This window comes from Suncus etruscus, chromosome 16 (genome assembly GCF_024139225.1).
Source record: "Suncus etruscus isolate mSunEtr1 chromosome 16, mSunEtr1.pri.cur, whole genome shotgun sequence".
Lineage (NCBI taxonomy): Eukaryota > Metazoa > Chordata > Mammalia > Eulipotyphla > Soricidae > Suncus > Suncus etruscus.
This window is the reverse complement of record NC_064863.1, coordinates 6,865,482-6,883,230: the sequence shown is the minus strand read 5'-3', so window position 1 is coordinate 6,883,230 and position 17,749 is coordinate 6,865,482. Positions and strand designations below refer to the sequence as shown.

Here is a 17,749-nt window from a genome sequence, read left to right as displayed (position 1 = left end):
AACCTACTTGGTCATGGTGAATGACCTACTTGATGAGACATTGGATGCTGTTTGCCAGAATTCTGTTAAGGATCTTTGTATCTGTGTTCGTGGATATTGGTCTGTAGTTTTCTTTTTTGCAGCATCTCTGTCTGTTTTTGGTATCAAGGTGTTGTTAGCTTCATAAAAACTTTTCGATTGTGTTCCTGATTCTTCAATTTTATAAAGAGCCTGCAGAGAATTGGTAGAAGTTCCTCTTGAAAGGTTTGAATGAATTCATAAGTGAATCCATCTGGCCTGGGCTTTTATTTTTGGGAAGACTCTTGATGATCATTTTAATTTCTTCAGTAGTGATGTGTCTCTTTATACATGCAAGAATATCCTGGTTTAACCATGGAACATTATAAGAATCCAAGAATGTATCCATTTCCTCCAGGTTTTCAAGTTTCATAGCGTAGAGGTTCTCAAAGTAGTATCTGATTACCCTTTGAATCTCTACAGTATCTGTGGTAATCTCCCCCTTTTCATTTCTAATTTAGTATATTAGATTTTTCTCTCTCTATTTGTGAGTTTTGCTAGTGGTTTATCGATCTTGTTTATTTTTTTAAAGAATGAACTTTTGCTTTCGTTGATCTTTCAAATTATTTTTTGTATTTCCATTTCAATGATTTCGACCCTAAACTTTGTTATTTCCTTCTGCCTATCTATTTTTGGTTCCTTTTGTTGGTCATTTTCTAGTTCTGAAAGCTGTGTCATTAAGCTTTTTATATAGGCCCCTTACTTCTTTCTGATGTGTGCTTGCAAGGCTATAAATTTTCCTCGTAGTACTACTTTTGTTGTGTCCCATAAATTCTGACAATTTATGTCTTGATTGTCATTTATTTCCAAGAATGTTTTGATTTCCTTTTTGATTTCATCTTTGACCCACTGGTTGTTCAGTAGTGAACTGTTTAGTTTTCAGGTGTTTTTCTTCTGTGTTTCTTTGTAGTTCACATCTAATTTCAGTGCCCTGTGGTCTGTGAAGGTAGTTTGTACAATTTCTATCCTCTTGAATTTATGAAGATATGTTTCTATGGGCCAGCACGTGGTGTATCCTGGAGAATGACCTATGTGCATTGGAGAAGAATGTGTTTCCAGTTTTCTGGGGATGGAGTGTCCTCTATATATCTACTAGTTCACTTTCTTCCATTTCTCTTTTCAGAGCCAAGACATTCTTGTTGGGTTTCAACCTGGTTGATCTATCAAGAGGTGTCAGGGCAGTGTTGAGATCTCCCACTATTATTGTGTTGGTATTGATATTTTCTTTCAGGTTTGTCAAGAGTTGTATTAGATATTTTTTGGGTCCATCATTAGGTGCATATATGTTTAGGAGTATGATTTCTTCTTGTTGTACATAACCTTTGATAAGTAAAAAATGACCATCTTTGTCCCTTATAACTTTTCTGAGTCTAAAATTTGTTTCATCTGATACTAATATGGCCACTCCAGCTTTTTTTAAGGGTGTTGTTTACTTGGATATTTTCCTCTAGCCTTTGATTTTGAGTCTATGCTTGTTTTGATTACTCAGATGTGTTTCTCATAGGCAGCAAAGTGTTTGATTCAGCTTTTTGATCCATTTTGCCACTCTGTGTCTCTTAACAGGTGCATTTACTTCATTGACGTTGAGAGAGATAATTGTCATGGGATTTAGTGTTATCTTTGTGCAAAAGTTTGGTGTATCTGTTGGTCTTTATTTCCTTAAGGTAGACCTTTTAGCTTTTTCTTTTAAAGTTTCTGAGCTGTTATTTATCTGTAAAGCTATGAATACTTCCTTCAAACATGAAAGTGAGTCTGGCTAGGTGTAGTGTTCTAGGTGAAGCATTTATTTCATTGTTTTGTCACTATATCCCACCACTGTCTTCTGGCCTTGAGGTTTCCTATGACAGGTCTGCTGTAAATCTTAAGGATGCTTCTTTGAATGTAATTTCCTTTTTTGACCTTGTTGTTTCAGTATTCTATCTCTATCTGTGGGATTCCTCATTATGACTAGAATATGTCTTTGGGTGCATTACTTTGGGTCTCTTTTAGCTGGTACTCTTTGGACATGCAGGATTTGATTGCATGCTGTCATTAGATCTGGTAGTTTCTCAGTAATTATGTCCTTAATTGTTGATTCTTCCTGGGGATTTTCTTCCTGGGTCTCTGGGACTCCAATGATTCTTATGTTCTTTCTGTTGAATTTATCAAAGACTTCAATTTTCATCTGCTTACATTCCTTGAGTATTTTTTCCATTATCTAATCATTTGCTTTGAATTTTTTTTCAATCTCTTTTGTTGTATGGAGTTGTTCTGTATCTCATCTTCCAGATCACTGAGTCTGTCCTCAGCTTCTGTTACTCTGTTGGAAAGGCTTTCTATTGAGGTTTTTATTTCATCTACCGAGTTTTTCAGTTTTGTTATTTCAGTCTAAAGTTTTTTTAAATTTTTTTAAATTTTTTATTTAAACAAATTTATTACATACTTGATTGTGTTTGAGTTTCAGTCATGTAAAGAACACCACCCATCACCAGTGCAAAATTCCCATCACTAATGCCCCAAATCTCCCTCCTCCCCACCCAACCCCCGCCTGTACTCTAGACAGGCTTTCTATTTCCCTCATACATTCTCACTATTAGGATAGTTCGAAACTTAGTAATTTCTCTAACTAAACTCATCCCTGTTTGTGGTGAGCTTCATGAGGTGGGCTGTAACTTCCAGCTCTTTTCTCTTTTGTGTCTGAAAGTTATTATTGCAAGAATGTCTTTCATTTTTCTTAAAACCCATAGATGAGTGAGACCATTCTGCGTCTTTCTCTCTCTCTGACTTATTTCACTCAGCATAATAAATTCCATGTACATCCATGTATAGGAAAATTTTATGACTTCATCTCTCCTGACAACTGCATAATATTGCATTGTGTATATGTACCACAGTTTCTTTAGCCATTCATCTGTTGAAGGGTATCATGGCTGTTTCCAGAGTCTTGCTATGGTAAATAGTGCTGCAATGAATATAGGTGTAAGGAAGGGATTTTTGTATTGTATTTTTGTGCTCCTAGGGTATATTCCCAGGAGTGGTATAGCTGGGTCATATGGGAGCTTGATTTCCAGTTTTTGAGGGAATCTTCACATTGCTTTCCAAAAAGGTTGAACTAGATGGCATTCCCACCAGCAGTGGATAAGAGTTCCTTTCTCTCCACATCCCCGCCAACACTGCTTGTTCTCATTCTTTGTGATGTGTGCCAATCTCTGGGGTGTGAGGTGGTGAGAGAGGACAGCCTTGTCTTGTGCCAGAATTTAGAGGAAAGGCTTTCAGTTTTTCTCCATTGAGGACAATATTTGCCTCTGGCTTGTGGTAGATGGCCTTAACTATATTGAGAAAGGTTCCTTCCATTCCCATCTTGCTGAGAGTTTTGATAAAGAATGGGTGTTGGACCTTATCAAATGCTTTCTCTGTGTCTATTGATATGATCATGTGATTTCTACTTTTCTTATTGTTGATGTTCTGTATTATGTTGATAGATTTATGGATGTTAAACCATCCTTGCATTCCTGGGATGAAACCTACTTGATTGTAGTGGATGATTTTCTTAATGAGGCATTAAATCCTATTTTCCAGGATTTTGCTGAAGATCTTTGCATCTGTATTCATCAGCGATATTGGTCTGTAATTTTCTTTTTTCGTAGCATCTCTGTCTGGTTTAGGTATCAAGGTGATGTTGGCTTCATAAAAGCTATTTGGAAGTGTTCCTGTTTTTTCGATTTTATAAAAGAGTCTTGCCAGGATTGGTAGATGTTCCTCTTGAAAGGTTTGAAAGAATTTATTAGTAAATCCATCTGGGCCTGGACTATTGTTTTTGGGCAGACATTTGATTACTGTCTTAATTTCCTCAATAGTGATGGGTGTGTTTAGATATGCTACATCCGCTTCATTCAACCATGGAAGATTATAAGAGTCCAAAAATTTATCCATTTCTTCCAGGTTTTCATTTTTAGTGGCATAGAGTTTCTCAAAGTAGTTTCTGATTGCCCTTTGGATCTCTACCATATCAGTAGTGATCTCTCCTTTTTCATTCCTATTACAAGTTATCAAGTTTCTCTCTCTTTGTTAATTTTGCCAGTAGTCTATCAATCTTGTTTATTTTTTCAAAGAACCTACTTCTGCTTTCATTGATTTCTTTCTTTTGGATTGTTTTTCGGGTTTCCACTTCATTGTTTTCTGCTCTCAACTTTGTTATTTCCTTCTGTCTCCCTATTTTTGGGTCCTTTTGTTGAGTACTTTCTATTCAGGTATGCCCCTTCTTCTTTCTTGATGTGTGCTTGCAAAGCTATAAATTTTCCTCTCAGTACCGCTTTTGCTGTGTCCCATAGGTTCTGATAGTTTGTGTCTCCATTGTCATTTGTTTCTAGGAAGGTTTTGATTTCCTCTTTGATTTCATCTCGGACCCACTGGTTATTCAGTATTAGGCTGTTTAACTTTCAGGTATTAAAGTTTTTCTGCTGTGTCCCTTTGTGGTTTACATATAATTTCAGGGTCTTTTGATCAGCAAAGGTAGCCTGCAAAATTTCTATGCTCTTGATATTATGGAGGTATGTTTTATGTGCTAGCATGTATTCTATCCTGGAGAATGTCCCATGTACATTAGAGAAGAATGTGTATCCGGGTTTCTGGGGGGTGGAGTGTCCTGTATATATCTACTAGGCCTCTTTCTTCCATTTCTCTTTTCAGGTCTGGTATATTCTTGTTGGGTTTCAGTCTGGTTGACATGTCAATTGTTGACAATGCCGTGTTGAGGTCGCCGACAATTATTGTGTTGTTATTAATATTATTTTTCAGATTTGTCAACAATTTTATTAAATATTTTGCTGGCCCCTCATTCGGTCCATATATGTTTAGGAGAGTGATTTCTTCCTGCTGTACGTATCCCTTGATTAATACAAAATGTCCATCTTTGTCCCTTACAACTTTCCTGAGTATAAACTTTGCATCATCTGATATTAGTAGAGCCACTTCAGTTTTTTTATGAGTGTTGTTTGCTTGGATGATTTTCCTCCAGCCTTTTATTTTGAGTCTGTTTGTTCTGACTATTCAGGTGCATTTCTTGTAGGCAGCAGAATGTTGGATTGAGTTTTTTGATCCATTTAGCCACTCTGTGTCTCTTAACTGGTGCATTTAGTCCATTGACATTGAGAGAAAGAATTGTCCTGAGAGTTAGTGCCATCTTGATATTGAAGTTTGGTGTGTTTGTTGGTCAGTCTTGTCTTAAAGTAGGCCGTTCAGTTTTCCTTTTAAGAATGGTGTTGAGTCTGTAAAGTTTCTGAGCTGTCGTTTGTCTGTGAAATCATGTATTGTTCCTTCAAACCTGAAAGTGAGTTTTGCTGGGTGCAGTATTCTAGGCGAAGCATTTATTTCATTGAGTTTTGTCACTATGTCCCACCACTGCCTTCTGGCCTTGAGTGTTTCCAGTGATAGGTCTGCAGTAAATCTCAAGGATGTTCCCTTGAATGTAATTTCTCTTTTCGATCTTGCTGCTTTCAGAATTCTGTCTCTATCTGTGAGATTCATCATTGTGACTAGGATGTGTCTTGGGGTGTTTTTTCTGGGGTCTCTTTTAGTTAGTACTCTTCGGGCATGCAGGATTTGATCACATGTATTCATTAGCTCTGGTAATTTCTCTTTAATGATGTTCTTGACTGTTGATTCTTCCTGGAGATTTTCTTCCTAGGTCTCTGGGACTCCAATGATTCTTAAGTTGTTTCTGTTGAGCTTATCATAGACTTCTATTTTCATCTGTTCCCATTCTTTGAGTAATTTTTCCATTATTTGATTGTTTTCTTTGGCTTTTTTCCCATTTCTTCTGCTGTATGGAATTGTTATTCATCTCATCTTCCAGTTTACTAATTCTATTCTCAGCTGCTGTTAACCCATGGGAAAGCTCAATCATGTTTTTCTTCAATTCATCTACTAAGTTTTCAGGCCTGTTATTTGACCAGAAATTTCAGTTTGGAGTTTTCTTATTTCTATCTTCATATTCTCTTGATTCTTATTAGTGTTCTCTTCTATACTTTCTTTGAGTTCTTTGAACATCTTCCATATTGCGATTCTAAGCTCCTTATCTAAGATACTGGCTAGTTTGTTGGTCATGTTCAAGTCATCAGAGTTGCCATCATCATTCTCTATGTCTGGCGCTGGCCTGCATTGTTTCCCCATTGTCACACTTGTATTGTGGGTTTTTCTACGTGTTGTGGTTGTATTCATTGGCTAAATGATGTGCACGGCTGGGAAGTGAAGCGGAGCGGCCATGCTCCTCTGGCTCCACCCTTTCTGGGCTTGTAAACTCACCTCCAGGGAAGGCGAGCTGTCCCCAGATGGGCCACACATAGGATGAAATCAGGCCAAAGATGGAGCACAGCACAGAAGACAGGCAGATAGGGGTGCTGGCATCTGAGTTCCAGCAGAGTTCAGCGGCTTCTCCTTTCTGGGATTGTAAACTCACCTCCAGGAAAGGCTCCAGGGATGGCAAGCCATCTGCAGATGAGCCACACACAGGATGAAATCAGGCCAAAAATGGAGCATAGCATAGAAGACAGGCAGATTGGGTTGCTGGCATCTGAGTTCCAGCAGAGTTCAGTGGCTTCCCCTTTCTGGGCTTGTAAAGTCAGCCATTTCTTATTCACTCACTTGCTCGCTGGGTAGCTTCAGAATGCAGTTTTTTGGGGGTTCGCTTCCCAGGGCTCTGAGGAGAGTTTGAAGGATTCAGGAAAGATAGAGGAGCACAGGACAGGGTTCTCTTTAGGTCCTCAGTTTCCTCAGAAGAAGCACAGCAGGGCAGAGACTCTGCAGGTGAAGCAATCAGCACTTCACCTGGCAGTTCCCACAGTCAGCCATTTCTTACTCACTCCAGTCTGGAGATTTTTGATTTCTGTCTTTGTGGTCTGTTCAGCTTAACCTATGGTTTTTGTTGTTGTTTTTTTTTTCTTTTTTTCTTTTTTGGAGTTCTATGAACATCCTCCATATTTCTACTCTAAGGTCCTTATCTGAGAGGCTAATTAGGTGGTTGGCATTTTTTAGGTCATCAGAGATGCCATCTTCATTTAGTATTTCTGATGTTGGTTTACGTTGTTTTCCCATTGTCAAGCTTGCTGTGTGGTTTTTTTCTACATTTTATGGTGGAGTTCATTTGCTAGAGATGTGTGGTGACCTGAACTCACCCTGTTCAGGCGTGTCCAGAGCACCGTAGTCTCTCAACTTCCTTTGGGGTTTCTGTACTGTGGTTGGTCTCAAACTCACGGTGCTCAGGCGCCCTCAGTAATGATGTCAGTGACCAGGACTCACGCTCTCCATTTCACTTCTACTTCTGGCTCTTTGTACTTAATTTCCCCCAGAAGGGACTCCCTCTCATCAAGACATCATCATCTCTCTCCTCCCTTCCCACTCTCTCTCACTCACATACATATACACACAGCCTCTGTCTATACCAGGCAGAGTTTTTTTGTGTCCTCATCACCTACACTGTCATAAATATTATTGGTCTGCTTTTGCTCTTGTTTCCTCTTTTCTTTGCTTAGCATGTAGAAACCTCATCTATCTTGTCTTTCATTGTATCTCCAAATACTAGCAGGGCACTAGCCTATAGGAAATGTTTAATATGTATTTAGTTACAGGTGAATGAGACTAAAATTCTTAAGTGGTCTAGAATAATATCTGTAATCTTCAATGTTCTGCATTTTGTGGAAATTTAATGATAGATTCAATATTCTTGAAAGTAGATTTGAATATCCATGATGCCAAACAACTTTAATAGCACTGAGGAGTCTCCATTGACCTTTAGCAACCATCTTCTAACAATTAGCATTACCTGAATGGATGTATACAAATTTCTACCTAACTCATCACACTTCATTTTCCTTTTGCAACTTCATTAAACTATCTGCAGTTCCTCAGCCCCAGATGAAGTCTGCATCATCTCAGCCCTCCCAAAAGCAACATACTCCAGAGATTCCTCTTGTTGCAACCAGGTAAGGAACTGAAATACCTAGCTGGGGTCTCTTTGGGCAGGGAATCATGAACTGTCTAGATTAGAATAATGAGTCATGGATGCTTCTGAAGCAACCAACAGTCTTAGCTCTTAGACAAAGAAATGCAGAGATGAGGCCCTGAAGGAGTTGGCAAACTCCTGAATTACCTTATTATTGAAGCTGTCTCCCAACTTTATAAATGATAGATTTGTTAGAGAAATTTGAGAGAGTTGAATAGTCACTAGATGGCATTAACTATAATGGGCACTCAACAGTCTGGAGACAAAGTGAGTCATCTCTAGTTGTTCTCATGTAAGGAACATGCCATTGAACAAGCTGTCAATGACTACTTCTATATTGATGGCTATGGTAGGGTGATGTAAATGCCATTTTCTACTTATATGTTCACCCAATCAGGTTATTCTGAAAGTTGCCCTTTCAGCTGAGACTTAAGGAAGAGAAGACTCTGGGCAATGATTCATGAGCCAAGGTCACTGTGAATTAGCAGTTGGCTTCCTTGAGACAAATCCAGAACTCCCCACCCCAAAAGAGTCCCCAGGGTCATGAGTCAGTGGCTCCTCCTCTGTTCACTCTGCTCTTCTTGCTGTCCAGTTCTCCCAGGTCACTTACATGCAGCACATAGGCATGTGCTGTTTCTCTCTCTGATTGCACCATTTTCTCCCTCTCTGCCTCCCTGCTTTGAACTACAGGAGATGGTCCTATGTATTTCAGGAGAACCAATGAGGGTCAGAAAGGTATTATCCTTTGCCATTGAAGTCAAGTTCAACAATGCAGCCTATAATCCCTGGCTCCCCTCGTTCTCTCCCTAGTGATGGTGGTGGGGTGCTGTCTTGTATACAAAGACTGAATATTTTTTTGTGTGGTGGGAAGAGTAGTGGTTAGGAGATCCCACAGGAATAAATGTTTGAACAATGATGAACAAAACATGTGACATCACTTTCTATAGAGAAGATCAGAGCCTAGAGAAGCTTCCTGTCATGGCTTTTAGACTGAGCCCTACAGTGAGGGGGTGTGTTCATTAGTCCTCCTCTCACTCATGCCTTCACCTGTGCTGCTTTTTAAGTCACTTCATCCCCATTCTTTGGAAAGTTGTTACCAGAACTCTTATTTCGTCATTCTTCATGAGGCTTTTTTCTATTTAAGGGCCAATGGGAACAGCTTTTTTTTTTTCTTTCTTTCTTTCTTTTTCTTTTTTTGGTTTTTGGGTCACACCCGGCAGTGCTCAGGGGTTACTCCAGGCTCCAGGCTCAGAAATTGCTCCTGGCAGGCACGGAGGACCATATGGGACGCCAGGATTCAAACTGATGACCGCCTGCATGAAAGGCAAATGCCTTACCTCCATGATATCTCTCCAGCCCCTGAAATTCTTTTCCCAGATGCTTAACAAAATCATACTGACTCTGGATACTGGATCATAGTATATAACAGAGTTGAAGTCTCATCAGTCTGTCTGAGTTTAAGCTGCAAAAACAGTTCAGGATGGTGGTTGAATTATCTGCCAGCACTTTTAAGCACAGAGAAAGCGATAAAACTCCAGGCTTCCTTAGAGATAACAAGACCCAGATTTATATTCAATTGATTTAATCAGTGCTAAAAAATCATGCATTTCATCTCACCAACTAAGATGATTTACCAAAATCTTGGCAATAGCCATTTTATTCCAGATAGTTAGATTTAAGCATGGCACCTAAAGCCTATTTCAACAATGCTGACCACATTATAAAACAAACCAGAAAAGTAGAAATTGGTGTTAAATATAAACCATTCATTCAAATGCAAGTAAAACCATTGTGACATTTCTAAGCCTTGCTTCAAATGTCTGTTGTCTTAATTCCTGTAATCTCCTTGCTTTATAAATTTTTCTATCATCACTCACAAAGTTTCTCACCAAACTCCCATTTCACAAAGGAATAAAAATAACTTCTACACTTTCTTTTTTTTTTCCTCTTCAATCAGTAAACAATTTTTTTCAACTCTGATTCTCAACCAGCCACTTTGATTTTCTAGAGGTACTTTGGGTGAATTCGGAATTCATGACTTACACCAGGCAGAGCCATTATATCTATTCATTGCAGCAACATGGCAAGAATTTAGAGGAGCTAGTCAATGTACTCCATTTCCAATGCTTGCCCTTTTTGAAAAAAGGAAGTTTTTCTGGTGGCTTTCAAAACAAATGCTTCTCCTCACAGACCCAGTAAAATATGAAGTATAAGTATAAAAATATGAAGCAATTCAAGCCATGATCACTGACCTTGTCTCTGCATGGGAATTTACCTGTGAAATTCTGATGTTCTTTTAATTCTGACATCTCCTTCAGCTCCTCATGGATGGTGGGCCACCAGGCTGTGCAGAACAGGGGCAGAAGCCTTGTAGGTAAGTATCATGTCATTAGCAAATAAGCCTGAACTCTTTCTGTTCTGTGATGTAGCTTTTGTGAACCCCAGAATCCTCCTCAAGTCATATATATATATATATATAAATATATATATATATATATATTCATGTGATGGGTTCATTTGCATTGAAAGGTATCTACCATGTCACTACAATGTAATATTTATCATTACTTCATACAGTCACTGAAGGGACCACCATTTTTCTCCTCTTGTGAATATAACTATGTTGTGAGCCATATTACAAATATTCTCCCAAGTGTGTAATATATGCTCACTTTCTGGATTTTGGGGTGCACTGAACCTATACTAAACCTAAAGTATACAAGGTGTACTTTCCTTAGGAAATTAAGTAAACTGTCTCAACAACAGTTGATGGGGTTCATCACTTTTCTCCATGGTTGCTTCTAACAAACCATTTAGTTTCTTTTGTCAATTCATTGGTTCTAAAATAGATTTAAGAAAAGCTGTGGTATGAGAAAAAATAAAACTAACTACTTGAGTGTAATAATGCAGAACACTAACAAGAACACCTCTGTATAGAGGTACAAAGTAGCCCTAACTATCATCACTGGTGACGACTTTTGATAATCATGATTAATATTTTGGGACACAATGGGAATGTGTGGGTGAATTGGAGCTTCTGATGACCTTGATCTCAAGACTATCTATTAGATCTCTCTACAACTGGGTCAGCTGGAGAACCTCACTCTGTCCCATGCATAAAACTCAAATAATTAATAGCTCACAGGTTCACACTCCCAAACACATAGCCCTCTGCTTGACACACAGAAGACATTTTAGCATCTCTCTTTTTCTGTGTTCCTTTTCTTTCTTTAGGATGGCCTATGTCAGTGCACCTTTATTAAACCCCACATCTCTTTCATGTCCTTATATTTCTTCTATCATACCCTATGTGGGCTTTATACAAGCAAACCAGTAAGAAAAATAGCTGGTTCAAATCTGAGCCATAGCACAGTGGAGAGTGCTTTTGCCTTGCATGTGACCAACCTGGTTTGATCCCCAGAATCTCATATGGTCATCCAAGCCTGTCAGGAGTGACTTCTGAGCACAAAGCCAGGATTAGCCTGAGTGCTGCTGGTGTGGCCCTAAAACAAAACAAAAAGAAGTAAAACAGCTCATTTTCCTTGATATCTGCACACTGTTTGTGAAAATTTCCCAAGGAGGAACACTTTTTTTTTTTAAAGAAAAATTGGGGCCGGCGAGGTGGCGCTAGAGGTAAGGTATCTGCCTTGCAAGCACTAGCCAAGGAAAGGACCACGGTTCAATCCCCCAGTGTCCCATATGGTCCCCCCAAGCCAGGGGCAATTTCTGAGTGCGTAGCCAGGAATAACCCCTGAGCATCAAATGGGTGTGGCCTGAAAAACCAAAAAGAAAAAAAAAGAAAAATGACCACAGAGATGATTAACCAATGGATCTTCCTAACATTAAAGTCTTAGGGAAAGTCTGACTGGAGGTCAGATCAGGGTGAGCGAAGGTGAAAGACTTGAGTTTCCAGGTGGAAAATTCTGGGGCTGAGTGGACCCAGAAAGGGCATACAATATTAAGGGTAGAGCTGGGGATAATGTGTGTCAGGGGCAGAAGCAGACTTTTGGCTTAGAGAGAAATCCATTGTCTTTGTTTCAAAGAAAAAACATCAGGCTGAAATAAAAATTCAAGTGCAAGGGGAGAATGAATAGAGCTGAGGTGAATCGAGCATTTGTATGGGGTCTTCTAAGAGGGTCTCTTTTCAGAGTAGAGGAAACAAAAATGCTTACAGAAGCAACCTGGGGTGAACAAGGGAAGTAGTTTGGCTCCCAAGACCATTAATTCCACAAATACTGACCAAGCACATTGTTTGTAGCCAAAATGGGGCATAATCTTTTACATACGGAATCAAGATGGCAACATCTTCCAACAAGGAGTGTTCTAACACTAGGATGCTCTTTACTCAACTTGCAGAGATGATCATTATACTGTGTGAATCTCATTCTCCAGATTTAGTGCTTAGCAAATTTAGGAACACAGAAGCAACACACAGCCCCAGACTTCAATAGTTTTCCCACCAAGTGAGCACCCCAAGCTTGGAGACTTTGAGTGACCCCAGTGAAAGAGACAGTACTCTATGCTGCAGAATCTTGACCTCTTACAACCCCGCTAGAAATCACCATCTTTCTTTGACTGAATTTTCCTTTCTCAGCCCATACAGAACGTATGCAGTTTCATTCTCCTCAGAGATGGCAATCTCCAGCCCGCCCTTGCCCTGCAGAAAATCCACCAAGCTGCAGAAACACAACCTGGAGGAAGGCTTTTCCCATCCATGTTGACGGAAAGGTAACCCATTTCTCAGCAATGTCATTCTGTTTTTACTGAGCAATGGGAAAATTTTCACAGCTGACTTTAACTTTATCTCCTCCTCTAATTGGGTTTAGTTCTTTGTTTTGTAACATTTTTGTTGGATGTGTGTGTGTGTGTGGGTGGGTGGGTGTGTGGGTGTGGGTGTGTGTGTGTGTGTGTGTGTTGGTCGGTCTGTCGGTATGTCAGTTGGTTGGTTGGTTGGTTGGTTGGTTAGTTGGTTTGGGGATCACACATGGCAGAACTCAGGACTTCCTTTCAACTTATATTCAGGGATCACTTCTGGAGGTACTTAGAAAACTGTATAGGATACTGGGGACAGAACCTGGTTGAGTACAAGGCAAGCACCTTACCTGCTGTACTATCTCTCCCCTAAATGGCATCTCTGCTTATTTAGGGCCACTCAGTGGTGCTCAGGGCTTACTCCTGGCTCTGTGCTCAGAAATCATTCTTTCCCTCCCTGCTGTTTTCACATTAGGGAAAGACAGGCCTCATCAGCAATGTGCCTCCTGACTCACTCCCAGGTGTTCTTGCAGAAAGGCCTAGAGGGTGAAAGCTTCCAAGGCTGGTGCTGCAGGGCCTTTTCTCAAGAATTGAGTGAAAACTCCAATTCCTTCCCTAACAGGCAACTGCCATGACATTTTCATAATCCTAAACTAAAGTTCCTTTCTCTGAATCATCTGTCAACCCAACAACTAGAGAAGTTCTCTAGATTAGGGATGATATCTTGGTAGAGCAGTGAATAGAAGTCCATTGTAACCAACACATTAACTCGGGCTATTATTTCTCTTTGGCCTGGACACATCCCTCCTTTCACCTGTACTACAGGATACCCTGCATGGTGAGTGGTACATTGGAGAGCACAGTCGCCAGGCAGTGGAGGAGGCACTGATGAAAGAGAACAAGGTATGGCACATCTCACTGCCTTCTGCCTTCTGTCCATGTGACAGAACATGTTCTTCTTGTGTTGTCTTCTATTTCTCAGTACCACGATGTTTGTGGTTCTGAGAGAGATTTCTGAGGGTGACTCTTTTCATTCCTAAGCATCTTTGAGGGTCTGTGAAATGTTTGATTCAATGAAAACCAAATGGTATTATCCCACAGGAGCTGGTTTGAAATCACACATATATATATATATATATATATATATATATATATATATATATATACACACACACACACACACACTGATAGCTAAATTGGTCTCCGTTGTCAATGTCCTCTACCTTCCTCTGTCCTCTTCTTTGAGAAACTGCCCCCAGGAACCAGGGAATCTCCTGCTTCAGGACAAGCTACCCTTCCCTTGGAAGGGTAAGAGTGGGAAGATTATAGGAACAAAGATTAACTGGAGCTATGGTGCTCAGTTTATCAACCCTGTGTTCCAGACTTGTCTGTATATTCAAGATCTATTTGAGGCCAGACACATGGCTCACATGTGCTCATATTAAACACACACTGTTTCAAAATGTACCCTCTCAAAGCAATTAACTTCAGGCCTGGAGACATGCATTGGGGTTCAGGGAAACTGCATTGCCTATGCCAAGACCCCAGTTTGACTCCCAACATCATATGCTTCTCAGACTACTAGATATAGCCATGAAGGTCCGCAGCATCATGGTCCCAAAAAGTTTACCATGCTGAGACCTGAACATTGAAGCATCTGGTTCAGTGGTCAAGTCTCACCAGGATACACCCCAACATTTCCTGAGCACTGCTTGGGAGCAACCTAAACCCTCAAATACTTTACCCCACTCCTGTATCATCAACCAAAGTGTTCAAACTGATATTCTAAGTAGGTGAGAGACATGCTGTATATATGACTGAGAGGAGAGGAGAACTAGAGTCCCTGTGATTGAGGCCAAGTGACCACTGCCAGAGTCATTCTCAGGAGTGAGTCATCCTCAAATGACCCCTCTGTGTCCAGAAAACTAGACGTTCATAAGCAAGAGATAAGCTCTTAACACTGGTACGGCATCAAACTGTGTTCTCAACTAAGAGTACAATAGAGTGGCCATTGTTGAATGAGTAAATGGAGCAGATGGATGAATAGATAGATGGATAGGAACCTCATCTATTTCTATAAAACCAACTTCTCAGAAGTGGTATTATAAAACTAAGTAAGATAAATATATGCGTGCTGTAATTGCAAACAAAATGTCCCCTCAACAGAATCCACTTCCAAGAACATGTGAACAATGACACACATACATACACACACAACATGAATGAAAGAAAATGAGCTTTGTAGGTGTGATTGTGAATCTTTCCCTGAAGATATTATCCTAGATAAACTGGATTTTTCAGGATCATCACAGGGCTCCAGAGAAGAGTGTGGAGAGAATCTGAGATGGCAGCTTCTAGAAGCTGGAAATGGCAAAGAACATTTGCTAATAGAATCTTGAAGGAGCACAGTTGCGCTGGCACTTGTCTTTAGCCCTGCCTCTAGAGCCAAAACTGGGGCCTCACTCAGAGCTGTAGCAGCCGTGGAAGTTAACAGTTGTTAAGCAAGTCTCTCAGCTGCGATCTAAGTGAGGAAGGGCAGGCATGGCAAGGCCTCACCCAGTGGAGAAGAAGGCAGCACCTGGCATGGAGCAGCTGCCTGGGTGCTCTTGCAGATAGGAGGTCCCTCCTGGGGACACCCCTCAGCTACCCTAAGGACACCCCACCTCACTGGCCATTGCTGATAGAAGGTTAGTGCAAGGCATTAGCCTTACCTAGACCCAGTGCCAAGCTTGCTTCTCTCCCCTGCTCATGAGCAAGCACCCCGTCCCCCAAACACACACACACCCATCTTCCCCAGTCAGCTCCCCAAAGAGGGTCTGGTTCTTTGAAAGCTGGCCCAGCTGTCGTGAGGGTTCCTATGTGTCATGAATTTTCTTCTGAAACTCTCAAACTATAGGGGAATGTTCCCCCAATCCTATGTCCATTTCTACCTCTTCCCAAAATCTCAATAAGAAAATAGAAATTTATTCAGCTGGGAGTCTTTTTTCCTATCTCATGGTCAGTCCTGCTAGAAAAGGCTATTTATATGGCACATTGGCTTCGATCCACTGTCTAGGACCCCAAAACCCTTAGGAGACAGACTTCCAAATGGATCGTGCATCTGTGCCCTCTCTAACTTTTCACTTTGGGCCACCTTCTGTCCTCAAATCCTAAGACTTCAATTATAGATGAACAAAATAGCAGAACATTTCCAGAAATATCAGTACCTTAGTCCTCTCTCTACGTTCTGGGCTCCTGAAAATAGTGAGAACTTAAAATTGGCTCCTGAAAGCCCATCTATCAGCTGTGCCACATCTGAGGTGACTCTGACCTGCTTAGATCTCTCATATGCATAAAATGAGGATGAAATACTCTCTTGAATCATAGGGAAAGATCAAGTGAGACAAGTGTGAAGTATTTAGCATCAGGAGGGTAATTTTCAGTAAATTTCTAGCATCTTTTTGATACCACTCTAGTTTTATTTTATTTTATTTTATTTTGGTTTTTGGGCCACACCTGGCGGTGCTCAGGGGTTACTCCTGGCTGTCTGCTCAGAAATAGCTCCTGGCAGGCACAGGGGACCCTATGGGACACCGGGATTTGAACCAACCACCTTTGGTCCTGGATCCGCTGCTTGCAAGGCAAACACCACTGTGCTATCTCTCCAGGCCCCACCACTCTAGTTTTATATTATTAATGTAATCTATGTATAATGTGACAATATTAAAACCATTACTAGAGATCCAAAAGCATAAATGTTACTATTCTTAGGTATTCAATATTCACTTTTTCACTCTTCAACCATGTTAAATATTTTCTATCAACATATTAAAGATAGGTAGATAAATTATCATTAAAATATATTGTGATAATGGGGCCGGAGAGATAGCATGGAGGTAAGGCATTTATTTGCCTTGCATGCAGAAGGTCGGTGGTTTAAATCCCAGCATCCCATATGGTCCCCCGAGTCTGCCAGGAGCGATTTCTGAGCGTAGAGCCAGGAGGAACCCTGAGCGATGCTGGGTGTGATCCAAAAACCAAATATATATAGTGATGTATAATAAGTATATAAGTAGACTACGTCTTTCATTAGATCTATTTTCAGAGAGTTTATTTTTACTATCTACTCTTTTATTATTATTGTTAAAGCTTCGGGCTTTTGTTTAAAGTATTGACATATAAAGTTACTGCATGTCACCCCACAGTCCTCTTAACCCTTTACTCTCTACTCTTTATAACATCTTTATAAGCACCTGTGTGAGTGTGATCAGGGATATCACTATATGTATATCTGATTTTGGAGGCAAATCCGGTAGAGCTCGGGGTTTTCTCCTGGATCTGCATTCAAAACTTATCCCTGGCAAGCTCAGTAGACCATATGGGATGGTGGAGATTGAACCTGGGTTGACCACTTGCAGAGAAAATGCTCTACCCACTGTGCTATCGCTCCTACCCCCATACCCGATATTTTGCATCATATATGGCAACGTGTAACTGTAAAATTCTGCCCAATAACAGTGTTCAGTCTGAATGGCTTCTTCCCCAGCCTTCTCCCTGAGACATGTACCTGAACTGTGCCCTTTCCATAGTTCTGATCCATGTAGAAGCCTAATGCAAACTGTTGAGTACCTCATGCTGCTCTCTTGCTCTTGGCAGCCCAAATTCCCCTGACCCCAACTTCAGCAGCTCAGAACCATCTGAGTTTTCTTCTGCTTCTTAGTCCCTTAGGTCTCATCTCCCCACAGCAACAACCCCCATCTCTTCTGCCCTGCCCAGACCCACTATAATCTAATCCACCTTCCTCCTTTGGCTTCAGGATGGCACTTTCCTGGTTCGGGATTGTTCAAAAAAATCCCGGGCAGAACCCTACGTGCTCGCTGTGTTTTATGGAAACAAAGTCTACAACGTGAAGATCCGCTTCCTGGAGAGGAGCCTGCAGTTTGCTCTGGGGACAGGACTTCGTGGGGACGAGGTGAGTGGGCT

At 40.6% G+C, this 17,749-nt stretch overlaps 1 protein-coding gene across 1 annotated transcript in view; it reads left to right on the top strand.

Annotated features, from left to right (window-relative positions):
* CLNK (cytokine dependent hematopoietic cell linker) overlaps positions 1 to 17,749 on the top strand; it is a gene marked incomplete at its 5' end in the record, with an annotated part of 73,529 nt that overhangs the window by 45,845 nt on the left and 9,935 nt on the right. The window contains 2 exons of the mRNA XM_049790226.1: positions 13,613 to 13,690; positions 17,583 to 17,738. Of these exons, the coding sequence (XP_049646183.1) occupies positions 13,613 to 13,690; positions 17,583 to 17,738 (234 nt within the window). The remainder of the gene's footprint in view (positions 1 to 13,612; positions 13,691 to 17,582; positions 17,739 to 17,749) is intronic.